General features: G+C 41.5%; 1 protein-coding gene across 3 annotated transcripts in view; it reads right to left on the reverse strand.

The window, feature by feature from the left end:
- Window positions 1-339: 339 nt before the first annotated feature.
- LOC146698135 (focal adhesion kinase 1-like) overlaps window positions 340-16,675 on the reverse strand; it is a 62,100-nt gene continuing 45,764 nt past the window's right edge. For all 3 annotated transcript variants that reach the window (XM_085473138.1, XM_085473139.1, XM_085473137.1), the window contains 10 exons: window positions 13,830-13,907; window positions 13,507-13,695; window positions 12,434-12,559; window positions 9,643-9,705; window positions 8,233-8,272; window positions 7,360-7,463; window positions 5,446-5,601; window positions 3,781-3,861; window positions 3,549-3,634; window positions 340-1,641 (listed from right to left, as the gene is read on the reverse strand). In XM_085473138.1, coding sequence (XP_085329264.1) covers window positions 1,515-1,641; window positions 3,549-3,634; window positions 3,781-3,861; window positions 5,446-5,601; window positions 7,360-7,463; window positions 8,233-8,272; window positions 9,643-9,705; window positions 12,434-12,559; window positions 13,507-13,695; window positions 13,830-13,907 — 1,050 coding nt within the window. In that variant the 3' untranslated portion in view covers window positions 340-1,514. The remainder of the gene's footprint in view (window positions 1,642-3,548; window positions 3,635-3,780; window positions 3,862-5,445; window positions 5,602-7,359; window positions 7,464-8,232; window positions 8,273-9,642; window positions 9,706-12,433; window positions 12,560-13,506; window positions 13,696-13,829; window positions 13,908-16,675) is intronic.

The raw sequence follows: 16,675 nt of genomic DNA on the forward strand, positions 1-16,675 counted from the left end.
TGTGTTTGGTTCCATGGGGACTATTATTAAGTCGGGGAGGGGGGGAATTTTTAAAGTGTTACATCTGACAAGAGAATTGGAGTCATAAATGTGATATGAGGTTTGTTCAGGTCCCCGGGAAATATACTTTAAGTGTCACTAGTGGGTGATCGGACAGTTAATGTAATCTTATATTATGAACGTACGATTCATATTGGGACTATATGTGAGGAGACAAAAAAAGGAAAAGGAGACACGAACCTCACAAAATTAGCGACCACTCTGAGACGTGTCACTGTCTTCTTCCTCGTGAACCAATCGGAAGCATCCTGCCACTCACGCTGAACACATTTTTTCCAATTCTTTTTTTTTTTTTTTTTTTTACACAGCAGTCAATTGCTGGGGTTGAAAGTTCAACATTTTTCAGTATAGAGGACGAAGATTCCTCAAAACAACACAAAAAACATGGAGCTGATCGATAAAAAGAGCAGACTGAACTGAGTGCGAGTAGGGGAGGTTTCTGTCTGCGGTGATTACCCGCACAGAGCTGGACTCTTCACATTTGGAGTCTTTAAAAGTGGCTCAGAGAGGAGCTGAGGAAGACTGTGGGAGTAGGGGAGCAGTAAGGGTGAAGGAAAGGAAAAGTGAGTGAAATAGAGAGAAGAGGGGAAGAGAGTGTTTTCTTTCCTCAGGCAGTAGAGTGTTACTAGACTGTCCTCGAGGCGTATTCTGCTTTTTTACGTTCCTGCCTCTGTTTCCTCCTCTGCAATTTGAGTCTATAAATAAAACATGGTGAGATGGAGGAAACAGAGAAAGAGAGATGGTAGGAGGCATGACGAGTCGGAGAAGACCAAACCGAGACTGTTGTTACTGTACCACCCCAGGCACCAAAAAAACAAAACATAACAAACATGTGATGTGTATGGCGATGTAGAGATATTTGATTGGAGAAAGGAGCTCCCATTCAGGAATCGGAACGTCAGCAAACGGGGGCGGCCGACGTCTAAGATCCCACAGTGAAGTTTCATGCAGATATGTTGCAGATCGGGTTGCAATCCGCCCGATCTCACCAGCTTTCATGATAGCGTTTCTGTCGGAAGTTTTGAATCCATTTAAAACTCTAACCTGCAGAATCTGGCTCATCCCAAATCCAGATTTACAGCTTAAAAAAAAAAAAAAAAAATCACGAGTAGATTTCTTTCTTCCTCCTCTCGTCACTGTATTCCACTCTGAAGAGAGCGAAGCTGCCAAGTCCCTGATTCAGGAAGTGTTTCTGCGCTGTTCTCGTATACAGAAAGTCACAGTGGTGGAGATTTTAATCCCAGTTGAACTAATTACCTCGGCTATAGCGGGATTAAAAAATTCTAACGATTCATCGCGGACCATTATCAGATTATCAGAGCCACTGCTCTCGCCGTTGATTTGTAAAGCAGCCCCCTCCGTCAACACATCAGGACTGACGTCTAGAACCCAGGAGTCTTTAGAAGTCACGATGATGCCACCCTCTCCTGTTGGTCAGCTCGGACGACATGGGGCTAGTGTGGGCGGGACTGGGCCATCATCTTGAGCCGGGATTGGTCGATAACATCCAGCAAGTTCTTGGCATCAACAGCAAGAGCATGAGCCGCCGTCAACATCTGCTTCTTGTAGTCCTGCTGGAGGCTTGGAGCATCAATACAGAATATATGCAAGATCAGAGTTTTAATAGTTAGTGCAGTATTAATGATCATATGTGCAGACGTGACAGCATCAAGAACGTGAGCATGACACACACTCTCACTGGCCACTTTATCAGGCACATCTGTTCAACCTACTTGTTAGTGCAAATATCTAATCATCCAATCACATGACAGAAACTCAGTGCACTTAGGCTCATTAGTACCAACTAGAGATGGCACGATACCACTTTTTATGTCCGATACCGATACCGATATCATAAATTTTGATATCTGCCGATACCGATATGAATCCGATATAATGTTTTTTAATCAACAAAACTGTTTTTTAAATATCTTGCTGCATTTTGTATAAGTTCATACTCAAGTTTAAAACAACAACTACACTAAAGCTATTCTGTTATACCTGTATGCAAAAAAAAAATATTTCATAGTTCAGCAATACTGATCAATCTAATAAACTTGAACCTGCACCATCCTCCCTATTCTGGTATTTTAAAGAGTACTTAGCATAAATATTAAGCAACCTAACTAATAGGGTTCCAACTCCCAGCAACAACAAAAATAAATAAATAAAAAATAGGGAACCACCCCTCACGCTCCACCTCATGATGCTTAATCGACGTAATCAACCTTAATTTGATGCAGTGTGAAAAAAAAATGCACAGAAATCAATTATTTTTCAAGAAATATTAAATAGATTCAACATCTTTCTTCAACAAAATTGCAGACTGCACAGATGATACCTTCCCAAAGGAAAAAGTACTATAGCTTACTAGGGTATATTAGACTTAACAGTTACCATATGCAGTAATGGACTTCTATACATTTTACATCAGATTAAAACTTTGGGTGTAAGATTCAGATAAATATTAAATAATTAAAAGCGAGACATTTTAAATGAGAATAAGAAAGAAAAGTATGTCTTTGTGCCCCCTTTTCCCTGTTAATGCCCTATCGGCCCCCCTGGCTAAACTTTGCTAGATCCGCCCCTGCACAGTTACCAGCGTCAGCTACGTAGAAAAAGATCCTGGTGTAGAAAGTAATATTAAATAAATTCTAACAACAGCTGATCAAGCTTAAACGTGCTGCTGTTGTTCAGCCGCTGGTTTCCTCTTTCTGGTGCAAAGTGGGCCAAAAACAAACAAGAGACACGGACTTGCGACAGAAAAGCCGATCAGCAGTTTCATGATTGAAGTAGCAGCCGGAGAGCGAGAGGCAGTCGCTAGTTAAGCTTAACGCAGGAATGCTTTACAAACATTCAGAGATGGACTTACACACTTGCTTTACTTCTCTCGGGGATAACTTTGTCGGAGATGAAATGCCGGGTTGCTAGCGAAGCTCCAAATGCTATCCAGACCACCAACAGGTCCCGCATGCCACAGCCGCTCTATCACGTGATGCATACTGCTCCGACGTGCTAACGTTCTGAGGTGAGTTACGGCGTGTTGCAAGTTTTGTGAGGTGCTTTCGTGATATTTAATGGATCGGATTACATTTTTTATTTTTCTCCGATATCCGATCCAGTAATTTAGGTCAGTATCGGACAGATACCGATACGTAATATCGGATCGGTCCATCTCTAGTACCAACTGAGCATTTTTTAAATGGCATAGCCCACCTAAGTGGCAGCATAATGCACCAAGTCACAAAGCTCAGATCCAGTTTGAGATGACTTCACTGTACTCAAATGACGTTCACAATCACAGTCTTAGTCCACTTTTGTAATGTGGTAGAAAAGCAGATTCACATCATGGATGCACAGCTGACAAACCTGCAGCAGCTGTGTAATGCTGTCATGTCACTAAGGACCAAAACCTCTGAGCAATGTTTCCAGAATTAAGGTAGGTAAGGTTTACCTAACAAAGTGATGCTTTTAGTTTGTGCACCTACCTGGTCATCACATATTGTTGGGCTAACTTCATCTTTGCAATCAGTTCTGCCAAGTCAGAGTTCAGCAGCTTCTGTGCCATCTCGATCTGGTGAAGAAAAGCGTAACCGTATAAAATAAAATACAAGCTGGAGCAGCTGTGTGATCAATAATGTGCTTTAACGTGATTTATTAACAATCATTAAACTGTTTAATAACATAAAGTGAATGCTTGTTAGTAAAAACGGTGTCTACCTCTCTGTGTGTACTGGCTGGAAGTTGAGGTAGAGTCTCATCTACTGTGGCCAATAATGTCCTCAGTGCCAGACCCACATCCTGAAACACATTTTTTTCACAACAGGACAGCTTACACGTGGTATCAATTAGGGCTGCCACGATTAGTCGACTAGTCACGATTATGTCGACTATTAAAATCGTCGACGACTAATTTAATAGTCGACGCATCGTTTGAAGCTTTGTAAGATCACAAAGGACGCAGGAATGAGTAGTAGGATTTAAGAGTGTAATAACGGACTGAAACAGAAGATGGCAGCACTGCATGTACAAGGATGCGAGCTGCCGTTAAACCCCGAAGAAGAAGAAGCTGTGTCCCAGAATTCATAGCGCAGCCCAGCGCAGTTGTCGACAATGGCGGCAGCTAGTTAGTTTTAACTTTACTCTTATTATTCTTTCTGGGTCACAAAATAAACGTTTAACATATTTTCAGGCGAGAATGTAGCTGTGTAAACCTCAAATATCTGCTCAGTTTATCAAGACACCGCATATTTTCAAAAGCGCTCCGACGTTTTCGGAGACGTCTGTTACCCACTAGCTCGTTAGCTAGGCGGGGGCAAGGCTAACTAGAGCCGTGAGAACACCGGACTCCCGGCAAATCGTTTTCAAACCCACCGCTGTCTTTCGCTAGTCAGGTTAAACATATATATAAGTCACTTAGATAACTTAAAAATGTTAGTTTGGCTTTCTTTAGTATTTTATTTGTTCCTGAGTAAATCGGTTTGGCTGAGATTAAAGTTATAGTTTTTGCACAGCTAAAACTGTCAAGCAGACAGCTGATTATCAGAAGTGTGAGACGCTGGAGAATATACTCCGTCCTGTTATATTTTAGAAAGCAAGGAGTTTATTAAACTTCACCGAAACAATCTGCAAATTTCATTAAAAATTAATAAACTACCATCTTGTCTTTATTTTTAGTTAGCACAAACACTTCAAGCTGTAAGGTAATGATAGTTATATAAGACCAGATGCTGCTGGTGCAATAAGCTGTACGCTGTACGTCCAATGGATGATGATCTGATTAGTCGACTAATCGCAAAAATAATCGGTGACTAGTCGACTATCAAAATAATCGTTTGTGGCAGCCCTAGTATCAATAATTCACATAGTTTGTTTTAAATAGTCTAAAATCTGAAATTTCTAATAGAGAAGACAGAAACGACACAGTGCTGTATTCCCTTCTTAAGGTTAGCAGCTTGGCTAAACATTCTGGAGTTAGGGATGAACACTCCAATGTTAGCTGTACGGGCTGTTTGCCCTGCTCTTCCCTTTCTACCAACGTGAAAAAACCCTTTGGAGAAATAAAATGAAATGTATTTTTGTCAAAAAGACTCACAGGAAAACTAATTATTAAATCCCTTTGGTGAAAAGCTGCTTAGGCTATCTGCAGAGTCAGGTTAATATATGAAGCAAAAATTATTCATGAAGGAGCAGAAGAAGTGTCGAAATTCCGTCCTTGGAAAGCTGCACCGGCCAATTAAACTGAAACAGTGCGTCACAGTGCTCAAGGACATAGCGGTTATTAAACTGCACAGAGCTGCTTTGATCTACTGTGCTGAGTTTTTAGCTCAAAGCCTGCAGCTCCACTTCAGAGAAATAACAAACTGCCGTTTGTGCCTCTGTTACCTTGACCATGGGCACGTACTCCTCGGGTGGAGCCGGCTGGATCTTGCTTGACATCTCGATCACAGCTTTGACCAATCCCGTCACGTTCTCGTACACTTTGTCGTTCGACCGATCCAGATTGGCGGTGGGAGGCGGGCTTATCTCCTGAGGCTGCAGCTAAACCACAGAAGAAGACAAAAAGCAGTGAGTGAGAGGTTCTTTGAGTGAATGTGTACCTGGGAAAGAAGTGTGGGAGACTGATGACAAAAACCAGCTGAAACAGTGTGGATGAAAAAACAAAACATTTGTTAAAACATTTACCTCCACAAATCCTGCTAGATTGTAAAGATGTTCATCCGCCTTACACACTAGATACATTTAAAGGTCCAAAGTAAAGTAATAATAATCAAGAGAGTTAAACAAGTAGATTAATGAGTGAATTAATATCTATTATGTTTCTACTTATGTTAAGTGCATCTGATATACCCATGTTGTGATGCCATTGTTTTGCGACATGGAAACACCATCACACCATCGACCCTAACCATAACACCGTAACCATAGCCATAGCCCTAACCCTGACCCTCTCCACCCACTTATTTGCACTTTTTCCTGAGTGGACATCAGCAAGTCTTGTTTCCATGTCGACGATGACATCATAACAACATCATAACATTGATTTGTCACTTGCAATGTTGAACCTGGGCCAACATTAATTATGATGATCCAGGAACAACACCAGCACTCTGAATATCAGATACTATGTCTAAATGTAGAGGTATTCTCTGGCCACTAGATGGCAGTGTCACACTACCATAACCTGTGCCGTAAACCTATCAGTTGAGGATTTTAATTGAATACAGATTCCCCGTAGGAGGTCACATCTTCCTGAACCTGCCATATAAACCAATCATCATCTTGCACTAACATAAAGCGCTTTCTCATTTCTGTCTTTCCATTTTCTTCACCATCTCTCTTGCTCAGTGACATCACCTGACTACTACCTGCAGGTATACTTCCCACATCTTGAATACAAAGACTTTCTCTCGCCCGCAGTCATGCATGCATGCATGTATAAACTCTAATCCTCTTTGCAATTTCACTTCATTTTGCACATTTTTTCTGCATTCCCCTTCACGCCCTCACTTTTCCAGTCCTTACTGAATTCTGGGTAATCAGTAAATCACCGCCTACAGTGAAAACAATACAACGCTGTGCACACAATGACCTACTGAAACCACTTGAAGCATTTATCTAGAAAAAATAAGCATTTGAAAACTAGCTGCTTTATAATCTGTAAGAAATATGACCCTATTTTACTAGGATGAGGAAAACCTTTTAATTCTTAACTGGGGAAGAAAAAAAAGATTAAATCTTATTAAAGACTCACTTGTCTACTAATTACAAAGAGAAGCATATAATTAGTGCTCAAGTAAATAAAAAAAAAATCTATAAAAGTTAAAAGCACTTAGATCTGAGAAAAGGAGAGAAGACAATATAAGCAGGAAAACAGACAAGGGGAAGTGCAGAGATGAAGTTAATACTACAACAGAATGTGATTTGTTGGACAAAGAAATCAAAGGGCTGATGGAGGAGTAGGACAACAATATGGAACAGGAGACAAGACGCACAGTAAACACACACAGACGGTGTGCTGCTTACCCGCCAGGGCTAGGGGTCAACAGTAAGGCAGAGTGCCGGAGAAGAATGGGGGTGAGGGGGAGGGGAGAGAGAGAGAGAGAGACGGAGCAGCCAAAGGAAAGAAGATACAAGGGTAAATATTAATGCTCCAAGCATTCAAAACATGCACTGTGTCCACTCGGTAAATGTGTCCCTCCATGTGCTACTGGAGGAGCATTTCATTCATTCATTCATTCAGTGTGTATTTCTGCTTGTACTTTTGCTTCATGCATTCATGCACGTGTGTGTGTGTACCTTGACTCCATCATTGTAACTGTCTCCAGTATTTAGACAGGCCAGGCTGCTTACTTGGCACTGGGCCCCAGGTCGAGGGGGTTTCTTTGGCGGGGCCACATGCTCTGCAGGAAACAACATACGACAACGTGTGAAGTACAAAAATATTTCTACTCACAATTTATTCCTAAGAAGTGTGGGCAGATGCTTACTTTGGTTTCGCAGCAGCTCAGATTATAACACAGATTATAATTAACTCCAGGCTAATTTTTGCCAAACAAAGCGTCACCTCGTAAGATTTGGTTTTTATTTGAATTGTATCTATGCTTTCTACTTCTTTTCACACCTTTTAGCCTCTTTTTCTCTTCTGCATTTGATGATGTTCTGTAAAGAACATTCTATTGCAAAGTGGTATTAAAATTGTCGTATGAATAAAGTTTTGATTGATTTATAAAGTCTCCCACAAACTGTTTCAAGTATGAAACGTCTCTCTTCCTCTACATTAGTATCTATCAGGAATCAGGAAACATTAAATGGACAAAAACGATATTCCATCCTGGAAAATCATCCCCCAGCTGGCTACTATATGTTTCTGTTTTCTCTGTATATTAACGCTCTGAGCACTGAACATACTGAACATGACATGCTGTTTGAGTCCATATAACCAGAGGTTGGTGTTCTCACTAGCAGGCCAGCAGGTTCACAGCTGGATCTGTCTTACTGTGACCACAGACTAAACCCTGCAGACAGACGCTGACCTCAGAGATACACAGCGTGCTACACTGTGTGATGGTATATGTGTAAGTTACACATCTTGGGAGAAAGAGAAGACAGCATATAACAATAGTGGTTGCCCTCCTGTAATTGTGGCGGAGTTGAGGCCCCATCTATTACCTGGTTTGCCAACGGGCTGGTATATGTGCTGGTTTCCTGTCTGCGCAAACAAACAAACAACAAAACAAAGCACTGGGTTAGCGATTGCACAGACGCAGACATAATCAGAAGCTTTGCAGGAAATTAGAACTTCACAGCTTTAAACCACCAGCGGCCTCAGCACAGAATCCAATTTACTTTGTCATGTGACACCGAGCCTCAGCTCGCACACAGCTAGCTCACAGTCATTTGCGGCAGAGGAGCTGTGCCTGTTATTTTGTGCTGTGTGGTCCTGCGTTGGGTAACTTATGGTAACAAAAATATTCTGTTTGTTTTGTCATCCTCTTCCTGTCAAAGTGTTTCTTTTGTTAGAGCTAGCATTTTAAAACTGCAGCATGTTTACATGATGTGATGGTTGTGAGAACAAAATGCCAGGAATGTTACATATTTAAATTTATTGTATTTTTACTGCATCCCTGTTGTTTTGTGTGTGTGAGAAAACAGCACAGAAGGACTCAAAAGCCATGGTGCCATCATTGTGTTGTGGTCTGACAACCACCAACACCCAAAAATACTCCACCAAGGCAGGCACACACACACACACACACACACGAACGAGGGAGATTTTCCCACCACAAACCACAACCATTCAATGGGAGGAGGAGGAGGACAAGCAGTGAGATGAATTACAGAGACGGAAATATCTAACTCATGGCAACTTCAGACTGCTGAAACAACTTCTGCTGGCATTGGGGAAATAACATCAACATGCAACTCTGCGTTCAGCTGCAGAGATTCCAGCTTTGGGATACAGTTACACACACGCACACACACACTAGATATTACAACAGGAGGAAAGGGGAGAAGTTGCAAGATGCAAATATCTCAGCAACTCTGTGTTTTGTGTGCAACCAAAGGGCTGCCAGCAGTGCCCAGATCTTACATCCTTTACCAGTAACGTTGCTTCTCACACTCTGAAGTATTTATTTACAGATGGACAATCACTAAAATCGGCCACCAGGACACTCTGGGACTGAGTGCAAAACCCTTCCATTAATATTCAGTTTGTGAGAAACTGCTGACCCCACATTGCTGACTTTACCCTCAACAGGTCACTTCCTGTCCCTGAATCAGTCAGTTGAAAAGAAAACAAACACACGCCGCAGCAGTGAGTCTGACCATAACACGGACGTCCGTCAACATTCGTCTTCATCAGACATCCTCCGTGGTTAAAAACACAAACACTTCAGGAAAATAACTTCCCATTCATAAAGTGGCGGGGACAGCAAATTGGACAAGATTTGGACAGTGAAAGTTTAGAAAGAAAGAAACAGAGACAGTTCAACTCGCACCTGTAGGAATGTTTGTGAGTTATTGTCCTGATGTGAATGGGTATAACTAATTAATGAGAAACAAGAAGAAGGAACTTACCGGTGGCTGGAGTCCACTGTCTTCTCTGTCCAGACTACCTCTTGAACTTCTCGTGTCGGGTTTCTAAGCAATCACAAACAATCAAACATTACATCTCCATTTACCAAATCCATATACATATACTTCGATTTGCAGTAGGGATTTTTTCAAATAATCCAAATGTTTCACAAAAAAAAGAGATAGACTTCATGGATAAATGATGAAGCTGTGGCAGAAAAAAAAAAGCACAACTGTCCAAACACAAAACCTCCTATGAAGACTGGAACGCAGGATACACAAAGGTGTAGTGTCCAAAAGGCTTTTTTGGATCCTCCACACAAAGTTAACTTAAGAAAAATGTTTCTATTGGTGCTGCCATGCAAACCGAAATAAAACCACACACAAAACAACCACAAAGTCCCACTCATTGCCCTCTCTGACACACACATATCCACTCATACCAGCTTTCCAAGACAGGACTTGAAGACCAGCATCGCCGCAGAGTTCATCAAAGAAGCCTGATGTGTGAACCGTTCGTGTGAGGCGTTTAGTCTCTGCTGTTATCTCGGGATCTTTCCAGTATCTCGCACTGTACCCTCTGTTACTGTCTGGTTTTCTCTGTAACCTTGTCAGTGCTGCAAGTTTCATCCAGAGAAGACTTCAGATTCAACTCCAGCCTCCACCACTCTTATGTCTGACGGTGACGCACAGAGAGAGGGAAGGAGAGGAGGAGGGAAGAAGCACGCTGCCAACAAGCTGTCAGTATGCGAGCGTGTCTACCCTTCTTTCCCAAAACCTCCTGCCTTTCTCCTCCCTTTCTTTCCCACCCCTTTCTAGTCCCTCGCTCAAGTGACAGTCTTATAAAAACCAGGCAGCCTATAAGAAACACCCCCCACCCACCCCTACACACACACTTTATACCTCCCCATCTTTTCAGTAATCTCGCGTGTTGTCATTTAGTGGTTGTGGGTCAAAGACAGACTGTTGACTGGGCTGTCAGATTCTGTAAGCCTATCATTAGCCTGGAATTTGCACAGGCCACACCTGCCTACAAACTCACTCTCTCTTACATGCACGCACACAAACACGCACTATAAAAGTCTTAAGCAAAAAAGAAAAACTCCAACAAAAAAACCCAGACAGTTCCTTAATTCTGTGTTCACAGAAAAGTGCATCCTACATTAAAAAAACCCCTCTTTGCCAACCTCTTCTTGTCATGTCAAACCCTGCGCTCACTCATCTTCGTCTGGATGAAGAACTGAGTGGTATCCAGCTACCCATTACTAACAATCAGAGGAGACATGTTTTCTTCTTTGTAAATTCCAAACCAGAAAGTGACTCACAGGAAGTATAGATTAACTTTTTTTTTTAAACTGTGAAGACATGGACGTTATTGTCCACACACTTCACCCATATATGTCAGCACATGCTATGAATGAACACAATTGATGAGACTTATGTGATGCTTATGCATATCCTGTGCAAAAAAGCAAAGTGTAATTAATCTACATTTGCACATTGCTGCAGTGCCGAGGCTTCAGCAGCATGGTATTAAGGAGGAATGTAAGTTGATGAAATACTGCACAGTAACTGTTTAACAGGTCATTGTAAAACTCTTTTGAAGACGACAGTCATTTTCATAACCACATAGGATGCCTCCAAAAGTCTAGTTCCTAACTGATTCTTTCTCTAACCAGCACTGACTGCAGCACATCAGAGCAGGGTCACTGTAATAGCAGCCTTAAGGTTTCTAGCTCAAAGACGCCGCAGCAGACAACTCAAACTGCAGTGCTGTTAAAAAAAAATATAATCAGCTTGACACCACTGACACCTTCACCTCAAACTTCAAATGTCTGTGGCTGAATTCAGACTGCAGAGAAAAGGGTTTCAACTCTGTTTTTCCCCCTTTTGCTCTTATGCGACTCTTAGTGAACTTTTTTTTATTACAATGTGAACAACACAAATCACATTTGACATCTAATATTCTCACGTAGCAGATTTTCATTTTTCCCACTTCTGTGTGTGGTTGTAAATCATATACAGGTCAGATTTTTCAGGAGTGTGACCACGTCACAGCGAAATCGAATACAGCTCATTTCCCATCACAGCTACGAGACTTCAGTAACTTCAAGGCAATATCAAACACGCTTCTGCACTTCTTAATGAGCATTTCCATTAAATTCCTTTCAGTATCTGGTGGCATTTTCTCACTTTGCAGCATTTTATTTGTCTTCGTGTTGCATACGTGCTAGGAAATTAGCGAGAATGGTTTCCTGTTGGTTTGATTCGCTTGTGTTTTCTTAAGTTGCAATGCACTGAGCTCTCAGGACCACGGTAAAAACACACATTTAAGTGCAATAGTGTTTTCAAATCAAATAATTTAAGAGCTTAAGTATATTTATGTGTGTTGACACAATGATAAACTTTTTAAAAAATGAGTCCAAACTAAGTGATTACACTTTCTGAATACGGAATTACGACAGCATGCAAAAAGACGGCAACTAAACAAGACATCTTTTCCTTACAGTGAGCACTGACACAATGCACCATACACAACCTCTCAGAAAAGCACAAAATAAATCCAACAAGAACACGTCAAACTTCCTTAAATGTAGCTGCTTTTCCTTTATTGCTGCAAAGAGGCATGTTCAGGGCTGCACAAATGTGCTAGTCTTTAGACATTTTTGTTTACCCCACACAGCTGCTTAAATCTAGCCAACCATACAGAAGCAAGACAAAGTAAATCTCAATTAAATGCACTGTGACAGCATCCGTAGTGTGCATGTGTCAGTTGTGCATGGGTGTGCTTTACCAGCAGCCTTTCCTCCTGCTCCAGCCACCTCTGATCCTCCTCCATCTGCTGCTGTTGTATGATCAGCTGTTCCTCCATTAACAGGCACTGCTGGCCTACACACTGCTGCATGTCTACTGCCCTGTCCTACACACACACATACACACACATCCACACACACAAACGTGCAACAGAAAGTCAAGCATAGCATAACAGACATGCACACCAGCACGGGGACACACAGCCAGACATGGAGATGAACACACATATACACCAGACTGATGAGAGGCTGAACTGAGGTGGTGGACGCAAATACTAAAAACAACTGAGGTGTCAGGGGGGTGTTTCTGTGAAAAAAAACTGGTGTGGAAACTGGAAAACTTTTGCAACCCATTAAAAAAAACAACAACAGTGTGACTGGTGTGTAACTGCCTCCACAGAAGAAACAATATGTTTGTCACACTTGAAAAGATGATTCGTGGCCACTAGTAGAGTTTCAGGTTGTCTAGGTAACCTTTTAATGTATTTATTAGCCTGTCAGGTGTTAATCAATGGTATCCTGTCCTCTCAGTGATTTCCACTTCAATTGCTTTTTTATTTTGGGACTCGCTTTACACTGAAAGCAGAGTTTTCTTGAAGTTGCTGAATTTGAATGCCTTTCTATGACCTCTGGTCACATGACTGCGTTTCACTTATTGTATACATGTAGCGTAACAGCCAGTGACCACAACCAACAAACAGCACAAAACTCACATCACAGCTTAAAATGCTTCTTTCCCTCAGCTATGAGATCACTGAACTCTCAAGGGGATAATTAGATGAATTTTTCTATGACTGTTGATTTTTGGACAAATGTCCTTGTTATTCTATTTGTTTATTATATAGGTTTTTTTGTTTTTTGACATCATAGTTTGCTAATTTGTGCCTGCGTCACATCTTAGTTGAGTTTGCAACTAAATTTCCCTTTTTGTGTATTAATAAAGTTGTCTGAGTCTGATTTCAGAGTGAGTGAGTGAGTGAGTGAGTGAGTGAGTGAGTGTGTGTGTGTGTGTGTGTGTGCGCGCATGTCTATAAGAGTGAAATTAGAGTCCTACCTCCATCATAGAGCCCCACAGCGCCATATCCTGTCCGTGAGGCTGGGGAAGGAGCTGTGCGTGTGAATGGGTGTGGACATGGTGGCGGGGGTGTGTGTGTGCGTGGTGGGTGTCCAGCATTGCCGCCTGAGGTGGGTACAAGGCGCTAGGCACAGAGGGGAGTGTGTGAGGGCCTGGATAGCCTGCCATCTGAAACCGAAGTGAAGACAGGGACAGAGACACAAGGTTGTCCTTAATGTTTTGATTCTGAAAAATCTCAAGACGTTGATGCAATTATAGCAAGTACACATGCAGTGACAGAGCTGTTGAGTTCGTCTACATACCTGATAGTGTCCAGGATGCTGGGGACTGGGGTAAAAACCTTCACTTGAGCGAGGACTGGGATAGCCAGGTCTACTTGGCTACAGAGGCGGAAAATGAGAAAAAAAGGAAGAGAAAGACAGAAAGAAAGATCAAGGAAAGGTATTTTGAGATACAGAAAGACAGGTGGGAAAAGCAAAGGTGCAGTTATAACACTTTATATTTGTAACAATTATATTTTCTCCAAAGAAATGTTAGAAGACACTTCATTCAGACAATCAACACACAAACCCCCCCAGGAGCTGTTTGTGTGGCCGGGTTAGCTGTCAATCAAAACAGGGAACACCCACTGGGCTGCAAGTACAGCAAGCTGTTAGTCGAACGACTACAAACCACGACACCCATGGAGAACTGCTAGACAACTATGAGACAATCTGCTGCTCACATGTTAGATGTGATGCAGGTGAGTTACATGTTCACCAAGACCTCTCTTTCAAGCACGCTTATGAACTATAAAAGCAAAAGGAGTTTAAAATATTCCCAATAAGCAGAACAATCATCTGCTCTGTGTTGTTGGCCAGAGGAGCAAAGTTTAGTAGAGATCAGCAGCTCTCTAACACAGGATACTCTTCCTCTCACTTGTAGTTTCAGCTAAAAACAGAAGTGTTTGGTGAACCCACGGTGTTGTTTCCTCTGCTGCTGGTTGATGCATAGTTGATGAACTGTTTTCTGGACACATTTTTTTCTTAATGATTTGAACTTCTCTAACACATTGAGCTCGTTTCCAGCACGGCAGTGTTGTAACCTCTACCTTCCACAGTCTCTCATAGTAGCTTTCTCTGGACCACACCTCCGACAGCAAGACGAGAGACAACGACACATGAAGAGGGAGGCAGAATGCAAAGAAAGGCAAAGTGGGATAATAAGGAGACAAGGAAAGAAAATAAAAATGGGAAAAATAAACAGAAAGGGAGGGGGAGAAAGGACAAAGAGAAGCAGACAAGACAAAGACACTGAAGACGAGACAAAAACTGGCTTCAAATGTTCAGACACAGTCAGGGCAAACGATGGAAACGTTCAGCCTGTTTGTGGACAGGCTCACACATGGAAGGGTTTACATGAACAAAACTATATCTTGGAAGGTTAATTTTCCTTTGGCAGTCAATCCACAGGGAGGGGGGTTTCCCTGGGAATACCCAAGATAAAAATAGGAAGATAAACACACAGGGACAGACAGATGGGAAATTAATCACACCGGCTAATAAAGCCAAACATTGGCTAATATCTGCAAAGCTTTGGGTGAATAACTGAATTTCATCATTAATAACCAAATAAAGAAAGGATTTTGGATTAACTGCACCACCTAATGTAAAAACATAATAGTTACAGGAGTTTAGACCATTTGAGAAACAAATAAGCTGATGCACTTCTGACGTTCATGCAGGTTCTGACCATTGCATCCATGTGCAACCAGCTAAGAGGTTTCTATGACCTTGCTCGAAGAGTTGCTTTGAATTGAAAAGGTTTATGTACATGAGCAGGAAATGCCTTCATAAACACCATAAACTTTTTTTGGTGTTTGAGGTAATTGTTACTACACAAAACTGCAATAGGCGCATGCGGATTTGGTTTGTTCTGTAAAATGGTGCTTGATATGCCTAGAAGCAATTTATCTTCATTTTTCAAACTACCTTTAGCATTTACAGGATACAGCACTTAGCGTTTATATGAGATATTCAACTCAAGCAGCATCAAATAAAGCACATAGAGTTAAAAGCTCATAGTGGGCCACCACCATGGTACAATCCAAATCTGTTCATCATGTTAGTGTTTGTGAGCCTGTCCCTCTGAAAGTGCTGAGGTGAGATTTGGTCAGGCCCATAAGTATTTGGACAGTGACACAATTTCTAATATGTGTCATAAACATTTACAGGAATATTTTGTTAAATCCCTTGAATTAAAACTGGATTTGAAATCAACTGTGTTCCAAAAATGTACAGATCGAGCACTCTTAGTGGAGTGTTCGGCTAGTGCGCCTTTCGTGCTATTTACCAAATTTATATGCACTCTTTTCATCTCAGCTCCGTATGATAGCCTGAAAACATTTTTGCTGCTCTTCTCTTTATTTTCTTTAATCTAAATGAAACAAAAAAGGAGAAGGGGGGATAGATGTGGTTGAAATGAAAGATTTTTTGGTTTGAGATGCTGCTGATGTACGGTTCAGAGGTTCTGAAATCCAGTTACTACACCTTTGAACAGAGTGTGTCATTTAAAAATACAATTTCTGCACAGCACAGTTTGGAAAAACAGTAAGTGGAATTTTTATTTATTTATTTTTGAATCAATTCAATAATTTTGAGAGACATGCATTGTTACAAGTGTGACGCCATGGCAAAGCTCCACAAGAAAGGAGTGATTAAAGCTTTTCTCAGTGTAGTGATTCACACATTACCTAATAAACAAAAGTTCCCCAGTTCGATCTCAGGAGGACATATAATCATGTCCAATAACAGGAGCTGATCCTGGTTGTGGTGAGGATTGAACTTTTCAGCAAAGAGCCAAACAGGCCAATGTGAAAGCTTGTTCCTCGCTGATTTCTCACCTTTAGAGAAATTGTAGCCATATATATTTATTTTACAAGAAGCCATACACTTCAAGACAGAAAATATGTGAATGGTGTTTGTGTGCTGCCATGAGACTGACCTTTTACCCTGAAAACAGGATTACCTAGAGCTTGTGTGTACTACTACTACTACTGGCTGCCACCCATAACCTGGTTCAAGGTGACAGAGTGTACACATGTGACACACGCAGGCCTTTTACCCTCATCTGGTATTTATAGTTACGGTCTTCACATGTTCATCTAAAC

The sequence above is a fragment of the Copadichromis virginalis genome, linkage group LG11, assembly GCF_057382275.1.
Source record: "Copadichromis virginalis isolate Kocher_CV1m ecotype Utaka linkage group LG11, C_Virginalis_male_GT1.1, whole genome shotgun sequence".
Taxonomy (NCBI): domain Eukaryota; kingdom Metazoa; phylum Chordata; class Actinopteri; order Cichliformes; family Cichlidae; genus Copadichromis; species Copadichromis virginalis.